Raw genomic sequence first — 19,020 nt, 5'->3', positions numbered from 1 at the left:
GCATCACCTGATAAGGTACGGCGTTGTTTACCTTTTTTAAGCACGAGTGCGTGGCTACACCGTACGGTTCTTTACGGATGCCAATCTGCTCTTTTGCGGTTGGACCCGGCGACACGAGCCAGCAAGCCTCAGTCTCCACCCAGGCACTATACACAGACCGGCTCAGTTTAAGCCGGAAGATCCTCCAATTTTTCGCACAGACAATGCGCATATATAAGAAGCATTCGATTCAGCAGAGCGCCTGGCAATAGTGCCTTACCTCTACTTTTCTTCTTTATTCCAGCCAACCTATTTACCAACCATGTCGCAGAGACCAAGCACAGCCCGCGGCGGCGGACGCCGTCGTCGGCAAGGCGGCGGCTTCTCCACGGGCCGCACCCTGCAAGCCAGCGTATCTTCGTCGACATACCGTCGGCGCAGCACTGCAGCGACGCGGCAGAACGACACGTTCGCGCGCAGCCTGCAGGCGCCCCCGCAGGCGGACACTGCCAGTGTCGACTACGACCTGGACGATCTGTTTGCCGAGGACGAGGAGCCGGTGGTAGTGTCCCGGAGCGCAACCGAGAATCTGGCGACCGCGAAGCTGAATGCGCTGACGATGCAGCGCACGGACGTCTACGGCAACGCACAGCCGACGCCGACCCTGCGGCAGATGATTGGGTTTTTCCTGGACACCAGCGCAGTGGGCCGGCGGTGGGACCAGCTGGATGCGCTCCTGAACTTTGCCCTGTGTGCAATCCACGTTTACGGCACGACCAAGCTGAGGAAGGGCCATCTGGAAGTGCCCGATCACGCGCTGTATGCGGAGGCCGGCCTGGGGCTGCTCCTGCTGCTGCAGTTCCTGCCGCGCTACCTGCTGGCGCCGGACCCGCTGGAGTATCTGCGGAGCTTGTTCTCGGTGATCACGCTGATCACGGCATTTACGCCGATGGCCGTGGTGGGCAACATCTATCTTGACCCGTCGGTCAAGGACACGTTTATGTCGGCGGGCGTGTGGGTGTTTTTGTATCCGGTGGTGTTCTGGCGGCTGCAGCCGGCGCTGCTGCGGTGCCTGGTGCCGATCAAGAATGTGTACCACATGTCGCCGATGATGCGCAACGTGATGCGGGCGCTGACCACAGTGTTTACGACAGTGCTGGCAATCACTGTACTGACACACACGATGGTGTACATGCAGAACAAGGACAAGAACGGCGAGATCCAGGGCTTTGACGAGGCGTTCTTCTTCATTGCCGTATCGGCCATCACCGGTCTGAGCTCGGACATTGAGCCGGACACGTGGTTCACCCGGACAATCGTCTTGTTTGTGATGTTCATTGGCATTTTCTGGCTGCCGCCGCGCGTGTCTGAGATGCTCAGCCTGTGGCAGGACCGCAGCCCGTGGCCGGCGCAGTTCGAGGCAGAGTCGAACCAAAGCCACGTGCTTCTGATCGGCGACCTGCACTACACGACGTTGTTCGAGTTTCTGCGCGAGTTCTTCTGTGAGGACCACGGCTTCACCACGGTCAACACGGTGGTGGTGGTGATGAGCGAGACGAGACCGAGCAAGGAGATTGCCGAGCTTCTGACCGACCCGTCGTACGTCAACCGCGTCAAGTTTGTGCTGGGCAGCCCAACCAGCTTTGCGCAGCTCTCGCGCGTCCAGGCGGACCGCGCCCAGGCCATCTTTTTGCTGAGCTCCAAGGCCGCCGGTGCCGATGCCGAGAAGGAAGACGCGGCCAAGGTCATGATTGCCCTGGCGATTCGCAAGTTCCTGCGCACGCGCGGCGACGCCAAGCGCCCGGTGCCGATTTACGCGCAGGTTCTGCTGCCTGAGACCACGCTGCACTTGGACTACTTGACCGATCACGTAATTTGCATCGAAGAGCTGCGCCAGGGCCTGCTTGCCCAGAGCGTAATGGTGCCCGGCGTTGCCTCGCTCCTGCAGCTCCTGACCACATCGATTCCCGACAACACCACCCACCAGCTGGTGCGCGCAGCACAGCGCAGCAAGCAGGAGTGGCTGGCCGAGTACGCAAGCTCGATGGCACATGAGATCTACGGCACCAAGCTGGCGGCCATTTTTGTCGGCCAAAAGTTCCACAAGGTCGCGCAGACGATCTTTACCCGGACCGGCGCTACCCTGTTCGGACTGCACACCAGTGACGACCATATTCTGATCAGCCCGCGCGACTACGAGATCAAGGGCGACGAGACCGGCTTCGTGATTGCGTCGGACTCGCTGGTGTCCGCGGAGATCGCATATCTGCAGGAGGAGGCTACTGTTGATGTCGTTAGTGACGGAGAGGACGAGCAGGCAGCGCTGATTCCGGGAATCAGCGTCAGCACGGCCAAGGATGCTGCCAAGCCATTGGCAGGCAGTCCGCTGCAGAAGGCGGCGGTGATGGCTGACACTGCAATGAAGAGCAAGGTGCCGTTCGGCAAGAACGTCATGGATACGCTGGTGGTGGATGTGCTGGAGAGCTCGGCTGCCGAGGAGTCTGACCACGGCAGCGTACGGTCAGGCAAGAGCGTCGTGTCGCAGCACGTTGAGGATCTGATTGACTTGGGGCATTCGGGAAAGCTCGGCCAGCTGGTTGGCGACCTGGCGCACATCACCGTGGGCACTGAGGACGCAGCCAAGGGCAAGGAGCCCGAGGAAGCCAAGTCCGACGAGCCCAAGACCACCAAGCGTGCGCCGCTGCTGTTCGACCCAGCGCTGCAGAAGCCCACCGACGAGTCCGATCAGCCCAAGGCCGACGCGCCGCCTGCCCTGGCGCCCACCAAGACGCTGAAGGGCACGCTGCTGGGCGCCTCATCGGCGACTCTGCTAAGCAAGCCGGCGACGCCGGTCACGCCGACCGCCGACGGGCTGCCAGGCGACCTGTCCGGACACTTGGTGGTGTGCGATACCAGCGGCGAGTTCCCGAGCAACATCGTCTATCTTGTCAGCTGCATCCGCGCGGCGGCTGCCGATGAGATGACAACGACAGCGGAGGAGCCTGCCGCTGCCCAGCCCAGCAACCGCTTCGCGACGCTGTACGAGCAGATCTCGCGCAGCTACAATTTGCCAGTGGCCGAGCAGGCTGAGCAGAAGCCCGGCTTCTCGAACAACCTGCCGATTGTGATTCTGTCGCCAGCCAGCCCCAGCGGAGCGCAGACGGAGGACCTGAAGCGCTTCGGCAACATCTATCTTGTCGAGGGCTCTCCTTTGTCGCGAGCCGACCTGGCACGCGTGCGGATCCACACTGCGCGCAGCGGCATTGTGCTGGCGAACCGCGAAGAGTCACTGAGCGCAGCAGCTGACGCATCGAAGAACGCGTCCCTGGCGAGCTCCGACACATCGGCGACGGCGACGGCCGATGCGCCAGCGCTCCTGAGCGTGCTGAATATCGAGGCATTGACGTACACCAACGACGAGTTCTTCCTGAGCGTCGAGTTCATCCACCGCGAGAACATGCAGTTTGTCGGCGACACCGAGACAATCCGCATCAACGAGGTCTATGCCCAGGCATTCCTGCGCCCGTCGTTCATGGCTGGCCGCGTCTATGCGCCCGTCATGCTGGATACGCTGATCTGCCAGGCGTACTACAACGAGTTCATCCCGGATCTCATGCAGCGCCTGATTTTCTCCCACGGCAATGTCGTCCATGCCCTGGGCACCGCCAAGTTGCAGGCCGCCGGCATCGAGGGCCTGGTGTATGAGGAGGGCCAGGGCGTTGAGGACTCGGGCCATGTGTTCCAGGTCTCTGTGCCCGAGCGCTTCTATGGTCGCACATACGCGAGCCTGTTTGCCTACTGCTGCTTCAAGCATGCGGCTGTGCCCATCGGGCTCTACCGCACTGTCACCTACCACCGCCAGCCGCTGTGGTATGTCATGCCCAACCCGAGCCCCAAGAGCATCCTGCGCGAGGACGACCGCGTCTATGTCATCGCTGCCACTCGCCCTGTTCTCCAGTAGCTCTGTTATCTCCCAATATATTTGTGGCAAGCTCGTGTCTGGCAAAAAAAAAACATGAAGCGCATATCCGGATTTTCAATCGGCCAAAAGGCGGGGTTTCTGGGTTTGCACATAGAAACCCGAGCGTCTCGGTCCACATTTTTTTTCCTAGACCCTTTCTTTCCTGCTTGAACCTTGACAGTATTTTCCTTGTAACAATTCCCTTTTAATATCTCTCTCCCCTTTCTCTCTACAACCATGGCGGCTATGAAGGGACTGACCGTGTTTATTGCGGACATGCGCAAATGTAAGCAAAACCTGCAGCGGATGAAGAGACTGAACACACTGGCGCATCTGCGAGCAACTGGTCAAAAAGCAATGCCCTCAGCGTGACAGCTAATACCCTCAGGGTTTCTTCACTTACTTAGGCCGGTCGCGTGAAGAAGAAGAGCGCCGGGTCAACAAGGAGCTGGCGAACATTCGGACAAAATTCAAGGACAACTCGCTGAACGGGTACAACCGCAAAAAGTACGTGTGCAAGCTCGTATACATGTCGCTGCTGGGCTACGATGTGAACTTCGGGCACCGCGAGGCCGTAGAGCTGATCAACAGCAGCAAGTACAGCGAGAAGCAGGTCGGGTACCTGGCGGTGACGCTGGTGGTCCCCGAGGAGAGCGACTTCCTGCGCATGGTGGTGGGGGCGATGCGGCGCGACATCCACGACACGAACGAGTTCAACGTGTGCCTGGCCTTGAATGCGATAGCCAATCTGGGCGCGCGCGAAATTGCCTCTGCCCTGACGCCCGATATTTTCATGCAGCTGGTGAGCTCGGCCAGCAGCGTGTTTGCCAAGAAGAAGGCGGCACTGTGTCTGCTGCGGCTTTTGCGGCGGCACCCCGATGCGGTGAATTCGCACGAGTGGGCGACGCGGGTTATCCCGTACATGGGCCACCGGGATATCGGCGTCACCATGTCGGTGACGTCGCTGGTGACGGCGCTGGCGCAGCAGTACCCGGACGAGATGCGCAAGGCGGGGGCGTTTGCGGTGCGGCGGCTGAAGAGCCTAGTGATTGACAACTCGTACTCGATGGACTACATGTACTATAATGTGCCGGTGCCCTGGCTGCAGATCAAGTTCCTGCGGCTGCTGCAGTACTTTCCGGCGCCCGAGAACCCCGAGCTGCGCATGCAGCTGCTGGACATCCTGCGGCACATCATCGACGTGTCGCAGGAGCCGCAGCGCGACCTGCAGCAGATGAACGCCCAGTACTCGATTCTGTTCGAGGCCATCAACCTGGGCATCGAGCTGGACATTGATCAGGGCCTGATGCAGGAGTGCGCCGTGCTGCTGGGCAAGTTCATCACGTCGCGCGAGACCAACGTGCGCTACCTGGGCCTGGAGACCATGGCGCACCTGGCTGCGTATATCGAGAACCTGGATGCGGTGAAGACGTACCAGGGCGTTATCATCCAGTCGCTGCGGGACCGCGATGTGAGTGTGCGGCGGCGGGCGCTGGATCTCCTGTACTCAATGTGCGATGTGTCGAACGCCAAGATGATCGTGTCGGAGCTGCTGCGGCATATGGCCGTGGCTGACTTTGCGCTGCGCGAGGAGATGGCGCTGAAGGTGGCCATTCTGACCGAAAAGTACGCGACCGAGTACTCGTGGTACGTGGACGTGATGATGCGGCTGCTGTCGCTGGCCGGCGACCACATGGGCGACGAGGTGTGGCACCGCGTGGTGCAGGTCATCCTCGGTAATGAGGAGCTGCAGACATATGCATGCAAGATCTCGCTGCAGACGCTCAAGGCGCCCGTGTGCCATGAGAGCGCCTTCAAGGTCAGCGCCTATGTGCTGGGCGAGTTCGGCCACCTGATTGCCAACGCCGAGGACTGCGCGCCCATCGACCAGCTCAAGGCGCTGCAGGCAAAGATGCCTGCGACGTCGGTATCGGGACGCAACGTGGCGCTGACCACGATCGCCAAATTCATTAATTTGTTCCCCGAGATCAAGTCTCTGTGTCTGCGCATCCTGGACCGGTACCGCAACGCCCTGGACGCGGAGCTGCAGCAGCGTGCCTGCGAGTACTACGCACTGGGCACGCTGGAGAATGAGGACCTTCTGCCGACGGTGTTCGAGGAGATGCCGCCGTTCCCCGACCGCCAGTCGGCGCTAATGTCGCGGCTGCTGAAGAAGGAGGCCGACACCGAGGACCAGCGCACGTGGGTGTTTGGCGGTCGCGAGATCAACCGCGAGCGCAAGATGCAGTTGGTCGGCCGCAATGGTTCGGCTGCCAACAGCACGCCCTCGACGCCGACCACACCCCGGCCACCCGAGCTTCCAGAGCCGGCTTCGCCCCAGGCTCCGGCTTCGCCCCAGCAGCCGGCTGAGGACCTGGCAGTGCGCAAGAGCAAGCGCCACTACACACGGCTGCTGTGGGAAAACGACGGTATTTTGTTTGACGGTGACGAGATCCAGGTCGGCCTTGTGTCGCAGTTCAAGGCCCCGGCGGGCCGGGTCGGCGTGTTCCTGGGCAACAAGGCCACGGCGCCGCTGTCGGACATCTCAGTGCAAGCAATTGCCCAGGACATGAACCTGGCCATTGCGCAGGCAGCGAACCAGGACCCCCTGCCGTCGGCCCTGATGCCCTTGGGCCAGGTGCGGCTGTTCTTCGACATTGCGTGCAAGAACGCCTTTGCGCAGCCGCCTCTGCTGCGCATCACATACAATATCGCGGGCAGCAGCAGCACCGTGGAGCTGCAAATGCCCGTGACCGTGACGCACTTCATGGACCCAGTGACCATTTCGGTGGGCGATTTCTTTGCGCGCTGGAAGCAGCTTGGCGAGGGCGATGTTGGGGAGGCGCAGAGTGTCATCAGTATGCCGTTTTTGAAGACCGACCAGGCTGGCATGCAGTGGCTGCGGAGCGTCGTCGGCGGCGTTGGCTTTGCCCTGATCAATGGCGCCGACCCCGAGCCCGACAATATTGTTGGCGTCGGCATCGTGTCGTCCGAGAGCGCCCGCTTCGGGTGCTTGGTGCGTGCTGAGCCCAAGAAGGAGCACGGAATGACGCGTTTCACCGTGCGCTCGACGAATGCCGATATCGCCAAGGTCGCGCTGGCTAACATTGCGATGATTGTCGAGTCAAAGTAGACGATTGCATCATTGGGTCATGTGATTACATAGTTGAATAATGTCTGGCGACATATTCGCCATTACTTGACAATCAAAAGGCACTCTACCTCTATTCCCACAGGCAGTGCCCTTGACATAGTGAGGCCACAGACTACGCAACATCTACCATTTATTGTATGAGCCCTAGTCCGGTGTTTGCTATTCTGCTGCCAGGAATTGCTCTATCAGTTGTACCCTGCGTATCGCAGCTATTGTCCACATACAGCGTGTTGCTACAGTGCAATCGCCAAATTCTTTAGTGCAATGGCGAGATGTTCAGCCATCGGAGGGATGGGTTATAAATAAATTGCAGGCTGTGTCCTTTCCAGTCAGAGAAAAATCACTAGCCGCTATTAGTTTTTCACCATTCCTCCAGAACACGTACTCTTTACTCTCTTGCAATCAACATGACTTTTTCGTCTGTCAAGACCATCGCCTTTGTTGGGGGAACCGGCACAACCGGTGCCTTCTTCATCGACGAGTTCCAGAAGAGCGGCCAAGAGTTCAAAGTCACCCTGATTACCCGCAAGGAAAGCGCTGAAGCAGCCACCGCCAAGTATGCTGACATTCCTCAGTTCACCGTCCGCGGCGTCGACTACAGCGACTCGGCCGACCTTGTCAAGGCGCTGGCCGGCCACGATCTCGTACTGTCGCTGATTGGCGGCGTCGGCTTGGGCACCGAGCAACTGGCGCTCGTCAATGCCGCCTCCACGGCCGGCGTCAAGTACTTTGTTCCGTCCGAGTTTGGCAGCGACATCACCTACCCAGACAACAGGGGCTTGCCGATTTTCTCTCCCAAGCATGCTGTGCGCCAGGCTGTCGAAAACAGCGGCCTGACCTATATTTACGTTGTCACTGGCTTTTTCGCCGATTTCTTCCTCAACCCGTTCTATAACTGGGATCTGGAGAAATCGTCGGTGGTGGTGCCTGGCGATGGATCGGCCAAGGCCTCGTTTATTTTGCGCACCGATGTGGCCAAATACACCATTGGTGTTTTGAAGCATGCCGAGGAGTTCAGCAACAAGACTGTGAGAGTGACCGGCGGGCTCTTGTCGTTCAATGATTGGGTTGAGAAAGTTGAGAAGGCTTCGGGCAAGAAATTTGCTGTCACTGACCAGCCGATTGAGGAAATCGACGCAAAGATCGATGCTGATGTCAAAGCGACCGGCGGCTGGACCACCCTTGGTGACCAGCTCCGCTCCGTTATCGGAAAGGGCAACGGCCGTATTGACCTAGGCGAGAATGAGCTTGATAACGACAAGTTCCCTGACATTACTCCTGAATCCATTGACGAGTATATCCTATCTCTGTTTGACTAGTATTTCTAAATTAAGCTGTGCAATACAACATGCACTTTCAAGCCCCCTATCCTAAGCAATCCAATCAGATGTTTGAAAAGCCCTCCTTTTCATAGTATATGGGCCTCGTAACATGAAGGATGAGCGGTACTGTGCTATCAGCGATGGGTTTACTGCTATGCGGTCAGCGACGTCCAGCATAGCGATGCCATGTCAGCTGACACATCTGCCGACAGCGAGAGTAGTTCCAGTGCTCAGCCAAAGGAGAAATCAGGCGGAGGTTGGTGATGACAACAATTACAGCTGGCTGGTCTTATGTGGTCGCTGTGTGATGTCTGAATGCAGCGGAAAAATCTTCAAACAGGGCTACATGTGGCGCTCGTGGTTTCCTTCTCCCATTTTTCCTTAGTTTGAAATTATCGTTCTTATAGCCAAACCCCTTATATAGCGCTTGGGGCTATGTGCACACGTTCTATATTTCACAACTGTATAAAGACGGCAAAATGCACAAGTGTCCGGAAATGATCAGCCACAAGTAGCACAGCCCAGTAAAGAGAAGACAAAGTCTAGAAAAAACATGGCATAAAGAGCTAGCCTAATCCTACCACCGGCTATTCGCTACTCACAATGTTCTAGCACTTCGGTGGTAAAGCACTGAGAGAACAGAGAGTAAAATTCAACAAGTGGCATACTAAAAATGCTCGAAGAAACAACTAGTGTGTTATCTACAAAGGCTGAAGAGAGCAGTGAATATGGAGATTAAAACGACGTGCACGGTACGCTGTCATTCCTGAAGAATCATTTGCTCTAGCACTGCCGGAGGGTAACTGGAGTGGTCTATACAACTGTAAGACAAGCTTTCCGCGTCTTTCACCGCTCTCTCCACCGTTCCCTATATATTGCTGCCTTCAAATTGGCTCTGCTAAGCATCTTTGTACGCAATTGTTGGCATGTTACTAGTAGATACATAAATAATTAAATACAAATACAAAATTTACAGAAAACTACAGGTTAGGGGATGTTTGCAGCGTACTAGTATACTCTGGCAACTCGTTCGTAGAAAACTCACCTACCAGAACGCTGGATGTTGCAGTTTGGGGCACTAGAAACTGTGCCACGCTGGTGGCAACCTCAGGATTCACACCCAGATACTTTAGCGCTGGAAGGCGGCGCAACAGACATGCAACGCCAATGAGATCAAACTTTTGACGAACATAGATGTCCAGTCGCTGCAGCATATTGTGGATAGGAGCATCAAGATACGGCTTGGCAGTCTTGAAAATGCTTTCAAACCTGCCAGCCTGGTCAGCAAAATGCGCAGCCGAGGAATCTGAGAGCAAGTCGTTAGGATACATTGAAAGGCAGCGGATAGCCAGTGTCTCCAGCCCTTTCAGCTGCATCAGCAGCCTGGTTATGCTTTCCACGTCAGCTATGCTGGCAGTCAGGTAGAGCCAGCACAGGTTTTCCCACAGGAGAACCTCGGGTAGCGGGTAGTCGATTCCGCTGAGGCTGGCCATCCTGAGGCCCGTCCTGAATCTGTACAGCACTTCCATGTCCTTGACTGAATAGATGGTGTTTGGGTGTTCGCGGCTGTCGCAGTATTTGACCTGCAGCCCGTTTGCGCACTGGAGCAGGCGCAAGTCGATATCCTTAAAGTCACGTGGGTCAGCAGAAAGGATGAGTAGCGGGATCGTGTACTTTGTAAAGTACGTGTAGATACTCCTATCTGCATGCTTTGCTCCTGCCACCTCCAGAGACTGCAGGCGAGGAAACTCGACACTGGTATTGTATCTGACAGGCACGACCAGCCATCCAGTCCCTGGGTCAACAAATTCAATTTCGAGCCGCTCTAGCTGTGGGAGCACAAGGTTGTTGCTGGCTCCACTGAGTCTGCCCCAGTCTACAGCCCTGCACACATGGGTAATCTTGAGCCGGCGCAGACTCTCAACAACGGTCGGCGGGAGCATTTGGCTTGGCGACAGAAGGCTGGTGTTGATGGTCAGGGATGTCAGATCCTCCGAAAAGCGAAGGCCAGGACTCTCTGGCGGTGGCGTCAATGCGTGAGAAGTGGCCATGTTGCAAATTGCCTGCCGGAATAGATGCATGCACGTCATTGTGCCGACCGCAGCCGGCATCAGACGAAGTCTTGCCGACGATCCCCAGCCGCCTGAGGTATAGAAATACATGCTTGTGATGTTTGGGCACAGAGCGATGATGTCGTCGGCTGTATACTTGGCCTCATGAGCGGCCTGGAGTGTAGCCTGGGCCTTTCCGGCAGCAAATAGTCCGTCCCCGAGGAAGGTGACAGACTCGACGGTCGGCAGCATCGTTTTGTGTAACTTGTAGTGGCGCATGGCCCGGATCAGGTGGAGATCCTTCGGGCAGCTGTTGTTCATGACCACTCTGAACTCTGTTACCAAGTGCAACATGCCCTCGGCCACCAAAAAGTCGTAGTTGGACGACCACATTCTCATGTGTCTTAGCCGACATCCTTCAGTGGCACATGAGCACTCGACACAACACTCAACGATAAGGACGGCATATGCCAGCTTGGGTATCAGCGGTCCCAGGTGTCGGTGCTCCCTTATGAACTTTGCGACGTTGTAGTAGTCTCGCAGCGTCGAGGTAGCATGTATGTGCTTTGTACAGAATGCCGCCAAGTACTCTGCTACCTGCTGTGTGCTGGGAGGGCTGAGTAAAGTAGACATTAATAAAAATGGCTAGGGGAGAGATCTGTCCAGAAACAAAAGAATAGTGGTGTGTGTGGAGGTTCCATCATCCGCTGCACGGGGGTTGTTCTTAAATCATTGGACAATCTTGCCTGCTTGGTAGGCAGGCTTGTTCCTCACCACACGCCGGGTGAAAACTCATATACAATGCGTCACATCGTCTGCCTAGTGTCTTCTGAAAACGGATACATTGATTTCTGGGGGCGTGACATGGAGTGAAAGCCTTTGGTGTCTCTTGCCCAACAAATGCAAGCGGCAACCGCAATTAATGCACTGCAGAAATATCGTTTTCCTTACAAACTGCGGCTGTTCACTGTCCCAAATAGCGGGAATCACCTGGTATCAGTCACGTGTAAGAGAGGCGAAAGGAAGCAGCACAGGCCGCATGCGTTTGAGAATGTACTGGCTTGGCACGGTGCTGGGGCAAGCAAGTTGCTGCCATAGTCGGATGTCCTTTATTTAGACCTTAGCGGCTTTTTCAGCGTGTGTGAGCCTTGGTGATGCGCCGAAATATAATGATGTCCTTACTCGGATACGTAAAGGCATCACCCAGCCAAGGAAAGTGATGTGCCTCTTTGCCAAGAATGCTCACAGTCAAAGAGGGGAGAAAGGGCTGGCAAGTTGGAAGGGATTTGCATATGCATGGTGCTGGTCAGATGTCCCGAAGCTAATATTTTTTGGTTAGGAGTGTGTGTACATACACCAAACAGGGTTGCATCTCGTCTGCTCTTCCCTCCCTTTTTCCACCACAGCTGGCAGCAGCAATCTGTTCAAACATTTCCATTCTTGTCATCTTGCTCTCCCCCTCCGACCTGCACCGCGCATATTGAATGATTGTTGCACATCCGCATCAGATGCAGGATGATGGTTGTGTGCTCCGGGCAAAAAGACGCTGTGAATTGACATAGGCGTGCTGGCACAATGCACTCTCTTTTCTCTTGCCGAAAACCGAGGTTTGTAATAATGAATATCAGCAGAGCCAGCAACACAGCACAGTGCCATCCACGGCGAATAAAACAATGCAAGCTTCCTTGTTTGTCAAGCGTGGAGGTAGCCACTACCGGCACGCTGATAGCATTCTAGAGTCTCGAGGATAAGTGCCAGATTGGCAACAACCACATAGATGGCGCAGAGCATAATATCATGTACATTGCTCCAGCATGGTTTGCATGGATCTTCGCCAACCCCACTTACAATGGCTGCAGGAGCATCACCAAAAGTATTCTTTGTTTCTCGTACCAGACCCGGGTCAAAAAAGAAGAGAAATCCAGAGAAGTCGCTGGAAAAGGCACCCGCAAGCGTCCTCTGCATACGCTGATTTAGAGTCCCCTCAGCCGCGCAGCGCTTTTGTCCCATGATGTAGCTGCTTACTAGATGATCCGATCAGTGCTTAAAGTGATACGTGTCCAAAGATCAAGGCAATCAGGGAGATGCACATGTGAACCCCCTGATTCCTAAAAAAGGAAATCGACTTTGTGATGTCAACTTCTTAAGCAAGGGGCTTTGACAGAACGCCATTTCGTCCTCACATCGTCCACCAGCGACCGAACGTGCTTAGTTCCCTAAACACTCCACTCACAGTTTTCTGGCGCGGAGAAACACATAGAATCAGCGAGAAGGCAACATCAAGCACATGAAAGAAACAGGTTCTCATCTAGATCTGCTTACAAATGTATCAAGCTGATTTCTATCTAGGAAGGACGTATAAAAACTGTGCAGTCCCCCTTGTCCCAACCAGACGAGCATCTGTATCTACTCTCAGCATTCTGTGACAACAATACTTCTAAGCATGTCTTCACCCATCAAGAGCGTTGCCCTAGTTGGCGGCACCGGCACCACAGGTGCATTTTTCATTGACGAGTTCAAGAAGAACGGCCAGGACTTCAACGTAACACTTATCACCCGCAAGGAGAGTGAGGATTCTACCAAGGCCAAGTTTGCTGACACCCCTCATTTTACTATCCGTGGCGTCGATTATGACGATGAGGCTGACCTTGCTACGGCGCTCACTGGCCAGGATGCCGTACTGTCGATTCTAGGGCTTGGGAGCATCGGCAAACAGCAGCTTGCACTGGTCAAAGCAGCAGCCAAGGCCGGCGTCAAGTACTTTATTCCGTCCGAGTTTGGCTCTGACTTTGGCGTTGCAGCGGGCGAGTCTGACATCATCTTCAAGCCAAAGGAGGCTGTGCGCCAGACGATTGAAGAGTCTGGTCTCAAACACATTTACATCATTACAGGGCTATTCTCCGACTTCTTCGTCAATTCGTACTATTGCTGGGATCTCGAGAACTTTTCCGTTGAAATCCCTGGGGACGGCTCCCAGAAGTCGGCCTTTACTTCGCGTGCTGACATCGCAAAGTTCACCGTTGCTATTCTGAAGCGTGCCGATGAATTTGCCGACAAAACAGTGCGCATTGCTGGGTACCATCTGTCATTCAACGACTGGGTTAATCAGATCGAGGCAGCCGCAGGCAAGAAGCTCACTGTTACCTACAGCTCAATCGAGGACATTGAGGCCAAAGTTGCGGCTGACATTAAGGTGACTGGCGGTTGGCACAGCCTTGGCGACCAGCTCCGTCTGATCGTTGCCAAGGATCTCGGTCGGCTTGATTTAGGTGGTAACACGCTGGATAACGACAAGTTCCCTTCTCTCGACTTTGCGCCTCTTGAGGAGTATGTTCGCGATATTGTCAACAAGAGCCAGCTGTCTGCATGAATAAATTTCGTATATTTATTACCAAATACATGCGACATTTTCCACTTGAGTTTGTAGGTACATAGGTGAGAGTTGAGAACCAAAAGAATAGATGACTCTGTATAGAACTCAAAGGGTTCCCATTTTTCAACGAATGATGTTGAGATTCGGGTCCGGAGTCCCCTGCGCCACCATAAACAAGCCGAAACGCATACGTACAATGGCCCAGACAGACGACCAGTCTTCCTTCTTCCCCTCAGTCAATTGAGAAGTTATTTTTTCTATATATTCTATAACCACTCATTCCCAAGCTAACAAATGACATTGACTATATCGAGCAGCGTGATATGAGCAGGAGCTGTACTTGTAAGGACACTATTGTACTCCAAGTGTAGGTACCTCATGGTGGAGACATGGCAGAGACATTACTCGAGTTAGCAAAGAGCATGTCCACATCACCAGACAATTGTGGGAATCATCTAGATAGAGGACATGTGAGATGAATGGCCTTCACTATCTATAGTATTTAGGAGATGCGTAGCGTGTTGTGCTAATAGGATAAGTTGTATTTCAAACTAAAGAAAAAGGAAGAAAGGAAAACTACTAAATGCACGCACTAGCCTTTTGAAGATCTCGCTGCTGTGCGCGTCAGACCTCATCAGTGAACCGGGCGGAAAGCTGTGATTGTAATGGCATAGGTCTCCGCTGGATATCTCCATTGGTCAGCGGAGAGCTGCTCTCATTGTCGGTCGACCTGATAACTTCCATGCGTCATCATGGCAGTCATCGCCAGCTGCGTAACAGTGGACTAAAGCCATCACTGGATATGCGTTCTTTCCATACAGAATTTCTATGGATCATATTGTAGACAAAGATCAAGCGCGTTTGATAGAGGACACAGAAAGACCATCCAAACGAATGGCAGTGCTCCCGGATGATCATTCATACAAGTCCGAGGGATGGGCTTCCCTGAACGTAGTCCACTATCACGTTTCGCTACTAGAATTCCTTTCCTAGTCTTTGATAGCTTCTTCGCCCAACAAGTTTATTCAGCAAACCCCATCTCTGCTCGCAACCATGCTGCTCAAGCATTCATCCCTCTCTGTCAGAGTGCCTATTGGTACTGCTCTTGTTCTTCTGTGCGCTGGGGAGCAAGTGCGAGCCTGCCCATCCAATGCCAAACACCGCAGCAAAAGTTAAGCACATCTCCCAGAACTGGATAATAACGACCTGCGCGTTGCTGTACTTCCATTTTCTTTTGGGGTTGGTTGCCGTCCTCCTAATATGGTCAGCGGATTTCTGTGTCTCCTCGTAGTGTTTGCGCTCCCACTCTGCGAAATTCGACTTTGTGCGATATCCAGCACTCGTGTATGTACCCGTTGGTCGCTGGTACGCTGATCTGAACTCGCTGCGCTTGGCCGACGAATACTCACCACTAGCTGAGAATCCAGAATTGTGGTAGCGATATGGCGCAGAGGTGTGCGGGCCGCTGTTGATGCGCATTGAGCGGTCGTAGGCGGTGCGGCTTTGCTCGGTACCCAGCACTGAGTATGCCTCGTTGATCTTTAGGAACTTCTTGTGTGCTTCGTCCGAGCCTTGGTTGCGATCAGGGTGCCACTGCATGCTTTGCTTGTAAAATGCGCTCTTTATCTCCTTCTGCGTTGCCGAGGTTGGCACTCCCAAGACTGTGTAGTGGCTCTTTCGGTGCACGATGCGCGATGGCTGTGTTGTGTGGAAGCTGCGATGGAGCTGGGCCGGGAACCCCACTGCTGGTCTATGGAATAGCCGCAGATTCACCCACGTCGAATTCATAGTGTGGAAACGAAAGTATGGAGTACTGGCAATTAGCGGACGAATTGAAAAGAGGAGAGGAGAAACTCTTGCTTGCTAATTGCCTGGGCTCAATATGTGCGTCTGGGACTGCTGGCAATATCCGCGGAGGCGATCGTGCGGACCATCTCTCCCCAAAGCAAGCCTGCTGGTAGTTGCCGTTGATTCGATATGACACCGGTGTGGTTCAGAGAGCTGGTAGCGTCGGATATCCTTCAACGGACCAACAGCAAGCAGGTGTACTAAAGCACCTCACATGCTGGCGTTGGTAATCGCTGTCAGGCCTGCTTATGGTGGGGGTTATGTATTTCGATTAAGTGGAAACCAAGCATCATCTGCCAATATGCTAGGTACCGGGCCAAGGCATTGCCTGATAGCACCTGTGTGCCTGCCCGTCTTTGTGTTCCTGGTATGTGGAGGTAGACGCCGTGTGGAGGAATCGCTAATGCCAAGGTTCCAGTCGAGCTAGTGGAGAAGATCTAGGCCAATCAACCTTTGCCGCTAGTGCTTTTCTAAACCCCTCGTGGACACCTTTTTCGTCATTCCAAAATTCGCATCTTGCCTCCCCTTTTTAATTTCTTTAAAATCCATCTATAAAGCATACGGAAATGCGTAGCGCCCAGACACTTGTGCTGTTTGTCCTCAATGCGCTCGCGCTCGTTGCCTGCATCAGAGACCTTTGAGGTGTACCACAACCTGAATCCCAACGAGTTTGTGCAGCGCGGTGAACTACGGGTACTTGACGACGGCACGGCAGCATACCAGGCGATTGGCATCCAGCACCCGCCTGTCCTGCCTGCTGCCGATGTTCCACTGAGCGGCCCGTCGAAGCAGTATGCACTTGTCCTGCGTTCTCCCAACACCGGCGCCCAGCATGTTTTGCCTGTGGACCGGTGCCGGCTCAGCGCACAGAAGGAGATCGAGGAAGGTGTTTATTGTGCACGAGGACGATCAGAGCGTGCCGTTCCATATCGACTACTCGGCAGGATCCAGAGACAACTGCAAGGAAGAAAGGGGTATGGAGAGCGACCCCAAGTTTGTCACCAAGATCATGCTAAAGACGCGTGAGACCGGTGCGGTGCCGAAGCTGGCTTTTGCGGCCACGATTGATACCACGACGGGCAAGGAGCAGAAGCCAGAGGAGGAGAAGGGGTTCTTTGCAAAGTACTGGTACTACATTGTCCCGATCATGCTGCTGCTCATGGTCAGCGGCGATGATGGCCAGCAGGCGGAGGGCAACACTCGGAAGTAGTCAGTGTCCCCCATGCCCAAATAGATACCTCGAATTGCGTTTGTCCGATTGGAATTACAAATATAGCTTTATCCAGCTTCTGGAAGTGAGGTTGTGTGTTGAGGGGTGCCAAGCGTCGATATTAGAAGGGTCGCCATCGCACACATCACTCGCCCAAAACCGTAATGCGCGTGGCCACTGGAATATATTCTGCTAGATCGTGACCCGCCGTGGGTTTCAGCTTAAACTTTTCGACTCACTCGTACGCCTATAGACTGTAGATTTTACACAATGCAAGCCGAACCGCAGGAGCAGCACCACCAGCAGCAGCAGCCTGCTTACACCAACGGCGAAGACGACCCGACAGAGAACCAGTTCGAGAAGCTGCTGGAGGACGCAATCGACCACATCGACGGTCTGATGCTGGTGCGCATCACCGACGCTGACCGTGAAAACGTATTCCGGGCCGCCACGCCTGTGTTCCATGAGCCATATTTTGAAGACTCGCTCATTGAAAAGTGCTACGACGCCTTTGACGACATCAACAAGCTGCACATTGGCGCCAGCCAGGTCCTGACGCTGATATACAGCGAAATGCAGCTGGTGCAGTTCCGCGTCGGCTTGTATTACGGCACGATCGTATGCGACATGTGCGCCAACATGGGAATGGTGCACAGCCTGGTTGCGCGCATCCGTGCCTGCCTCAAAGTACTGTCAGACATGACCAAGGACATGCACGAGGAGTGAGGTTTTGTTTGTGGTTTAAAGAAAACTGACGTTGTTGTGTATAAAAGGGGTGGTTAATTTCGAAAAACAAAACGACTTTCCGGCCAGAGGACTGGGTTATCAGAGCTCTGTTTGTCTGTGTCGGCCTCGCAAAAAGGCTCAACAGGTGGGAGAGGGTGAAACGGACGGAAAAATTTACAGGCCAAGCTCCTCCTTGGTCTGGATGCCGAGCTCGTCCTTGACGGGCTTCAGGGCCTGCAGGTAGTCCTCGTACTGCGACTTCTTGTCGACCTTGGTCTTCAGGGCCTCAAACACACGGACACCAGTGGCGAAATCGTCAATGCGGCGGGCAGCACGCAGGGCGGACTCGACAATGGCGACATCGGGACGAGATCGTACGCGAAGCAGTTGTTCAGACCGCGCTGGAGCTCAAACTGGTCGTCGACGTTCTCGAAGAACTTGACGTAGCGGTCGGTGAACTGCTCGTAGGTCTCCTCGGGGTGATCCGAGTAGCAGCGGCGGGCAATCACTACATGGAAAATGCGAGAAAATGATTTTGCGGGGTTGGAAAAATAAGCAACAAACAGAGTTGTGAGCAAATTTTCGTATGGCCGGTAGATAAGGGACCGCTCATTGGGGTGATGCGGCCAGCGCAGTCCCAAGGGCAACCATCTCTCCAGGATGCAAGGGTATGTGGCAGCAGTGGTGGTGGGGGACGGTAACGCTTGGGCGACGGACTGACGGAACAGAGGGCGAGATAAGAGGCCAACTGCAGATCTTATCACCCATCTCGCGGGTCCAGAACACTACGGCCCGCAGCGAGGGCTAGCCCTTTCTCAGCTTCGATCGTTCTCCCCCGGCCTCGGCCACCACTCTGCACCTTTCAATAAGCTGGTATCGGGGCGCGAAATTCCAAACCTCACGAGAAACACCGAATCTGCGCTTTTGAGCAATTGCTGCCAATGATCAGAGCAACGGTGCTGACATTGCCGGTCCCAAACCCCCAATTGCGAGTCACCGCTAGTCCTCCAACCAGGACTCGCTTTTATGATTCACCTCCAAAGGCGCACGTGCAGCTAGCATGAGCTTGATACTTACGAGCCGAGGGGGCAGCGCGCGACACGGCGACACGGGCAACGGCAGCGTTCTTAAGGACAGCGCGGACACCAAACATTTTGAAGTATATAAGGATTTACGTTTTTCCGAATTGAAAGAGAAAGAAAAAGGAGGGTCTCAAATAGAAGAGCAAAACGAAATGCGACAATGACAGCGTCGTCTGGTGCGCTTTTGCCCTGGGCAAATTGGCTGTCCCAAGAGAGGCGATAAAAAAACAGCCCACATCAGCGATAAAAATAATCCGGATTTATTGATTAGTACAGGGAACTCTCGAGCGCTCCCACGTGAACGACTGCGGCAC

General features: G+C 54.6%; 8 protein-coding genes across 8 annotated transcripts; 5 read left to right on the top strand and 3 right to left on the bottom strand.

Annotated features, from left to right (window-relative positions):
- Window positions 1-301: 301 nt before the first annotated feature.
- On the top strand, window positions 302-3,947 carry DL89DRAFT_283136 (uncharacterized protein; the record flags this gene model as incomplete). The annotated part of the gene is made up of 1 exon (XM_040889723.1): window positions 302-3,947. The coding sequence occupies one exon, from the start codon at window positions 302-304 to the stop codon at window positions 3,938-3,940; it is 3,639 nt and encodes a 1,212-aa protein (XP_040744121.1). The 3' UTR covers window positions 3,941-3,947.
- Window positions 3,948-4,177: 230 nt separating this feature from the next.
- DL89DRAFT_274619 (Adaptor protein complex AP-2 alpha subunit) lies at window positions 4,178-7,073 on the top strand (the record flags this gene model as incomplete). The annotated part of the gene is made up of 3 exons (XM_040889209.1): window positions 4,178-4,226; window positions 4,348-6,187; window positions 6,221-7,073. The coding sequence occupies 3 exons, from the start codon at window positions 4,178-4,180 to the stop codon at window positions 7,071-7,073; spliced, it is 2,742 nt and encodes a 913-aa protein (XP_040744120.1).
- Window positions 7,074-7,424: 351 nt separating this feature from the next.
- On the top strand, window positions 7,425-8,503 carry DL89DRAFT_135878 (NAD(P)-binding protein). The gene has a single exon (XM_040883367.1). The coding sequence runs from the start codon at window positions 7,502-7,504 to the stop codon at window positions 8,411-8,413; it is 912 nt and encodes a 303-aa protein (XP_040744119.1). The 5' UTR covers window positions 7,425-7,501; the 3' UTR covers window positions 8,414-8,503.
- Window positions 8,504-9,345: 842 nt separating this feature from the next.
- Window positions 9,346-11,142, bottom strand: DL89DRAFT_266751 (uncharacterized protein). Its single transcript, XM_040887208.1, has one exon. It carries the CDS (start codon window positions 11,098-11,100, stop codon window positions 9,397-9,399), a length of 1,704 nt encoding a protein of 567 aa, XP_040744118.1. The 5' UTR covers window positions 11,101-11,142; the 3' UTR covers window positions 9,346-9,396.
- Window positions 11,143-12,839: 1,697 nt separating this feature from the next.
- On the top strand, window positions 12,840-14,185 carry DL89DRAFT_135857 (NAD(P)-binding protein). The gene has a single exon (XM_040883366.1). It carries the CDS (start codon window positions 12,911-12,913, stop codon window positions 13,835-13,837), a length of 927 nt encoding a protein of 308 aa, XP_040744117.1. The 5' UTR covers window positions 12,840-12,910; the 3' UTR covers window positions 13,838-14,185.
- A 1,140-nt stretch (window positions 14,186-15,325) lies between these two features.
- DL89DRAFT_215097 (heat shock protein DnaJ) lies at window positions 15,326-15,511 on the bottom strand (the record flags this gene model as incomplete). The annotated part of the gene is made up of 1 exon (XM_040884278.1): window positions 15,326-15,511. A coding segment is annotated over one exon (186 nt), but the record flags the coding sequence as incomplete, so codon positions are not given.
- A 1,558-nt stretch (window positions 15,512-17,069) lies between these two features.
- On the top strand, window positions 17,070-17,929 carry DL89DRAFT_135807 (uncharacterized protein). The gene has a single exon (XM_040883364.1). It carries the CDS (start codon window positions 17,169-17,171, stop codon window positions 17,622-17,624), a length of 456 nt encoding a protein of 151 aa, XP_040744115.1. The 5' UTR covers window positions 17,070-17,168; the 3' UTR covers window positions 17,625-17,929.
- On the bottom strand, window positions 17,799-18,777 carry DL89DRAFT_274618 (COX5A-domain-containing protein; the record flags this gene model as incomplete). The annotated part of the gene is made up of 3 exons (XM_040889208.1): window positions 17,799-17,969; window positions 17,993-18,132; window positions 18,702-18,777. 3 exons carry the CDS (start codon window positions 18,775-18,777, stop codon window positions 17,799-17,801), a joined length of 387 nt encoding a protein of 128 aa, XP_040744114.1.
- Between the last annotated feature and the right edge of the window lie 243 nt (window positions 18,778-19,020).

This window comes from Linderina pennispora (assembly GCF_002104995.1).
Source record: "Linderina pennispora strain ATCC 12442 chromosome Unknown DL89scaffold_5, whole genome shotgun sequence".
NCBI classification, from domain to species: domain Eukaryota; kingdom Fungi; phylum Kickxellomycota; class Kickxellomycetes; order Kickxellales; family Kickxellaceae; genus Linderina; species Linderina pennispora.
The sequence above is the reverse complement of the archived record's forward strand: the minus strand, read 5'-3'. Positions and strand labels throughout refer to the sequence as shown.

Excerpts from the sequence above, each read along its gene's own strand:
- DL89DRAFT_135878 (XM_040883367.1), top strand. The coding sequence starts at position 7,502 with ATGACTTTTTCGTCTGTCAAGACCATCGCCTTTGTTGGGGGAACCGGC.
- DL89DRAFT_266751 (XM_040887208.1), bottom strand. The coding sequence starts at position 11,100 with ATGTCTACTTTACTCAGCCCTCCCAGCACACAGCAGGTAGCAGAGTAC.
- DL89DRAFT_135857 (XM_040883366.1), top strand. The coding sequence starts at position 12,911 with ATGTCTTCACCCATCAAGAGCGTTGCCCTAGTTGGCGGCACCGGCACC.
- DL89DRAFT_135807 (XM_040883364.1), top strand. The coding sequence starts at position 17,169 with ATGCAAGCCGAACCGCAGGAGCAGCACCACCAGCAGCAGCAGCCTGCT.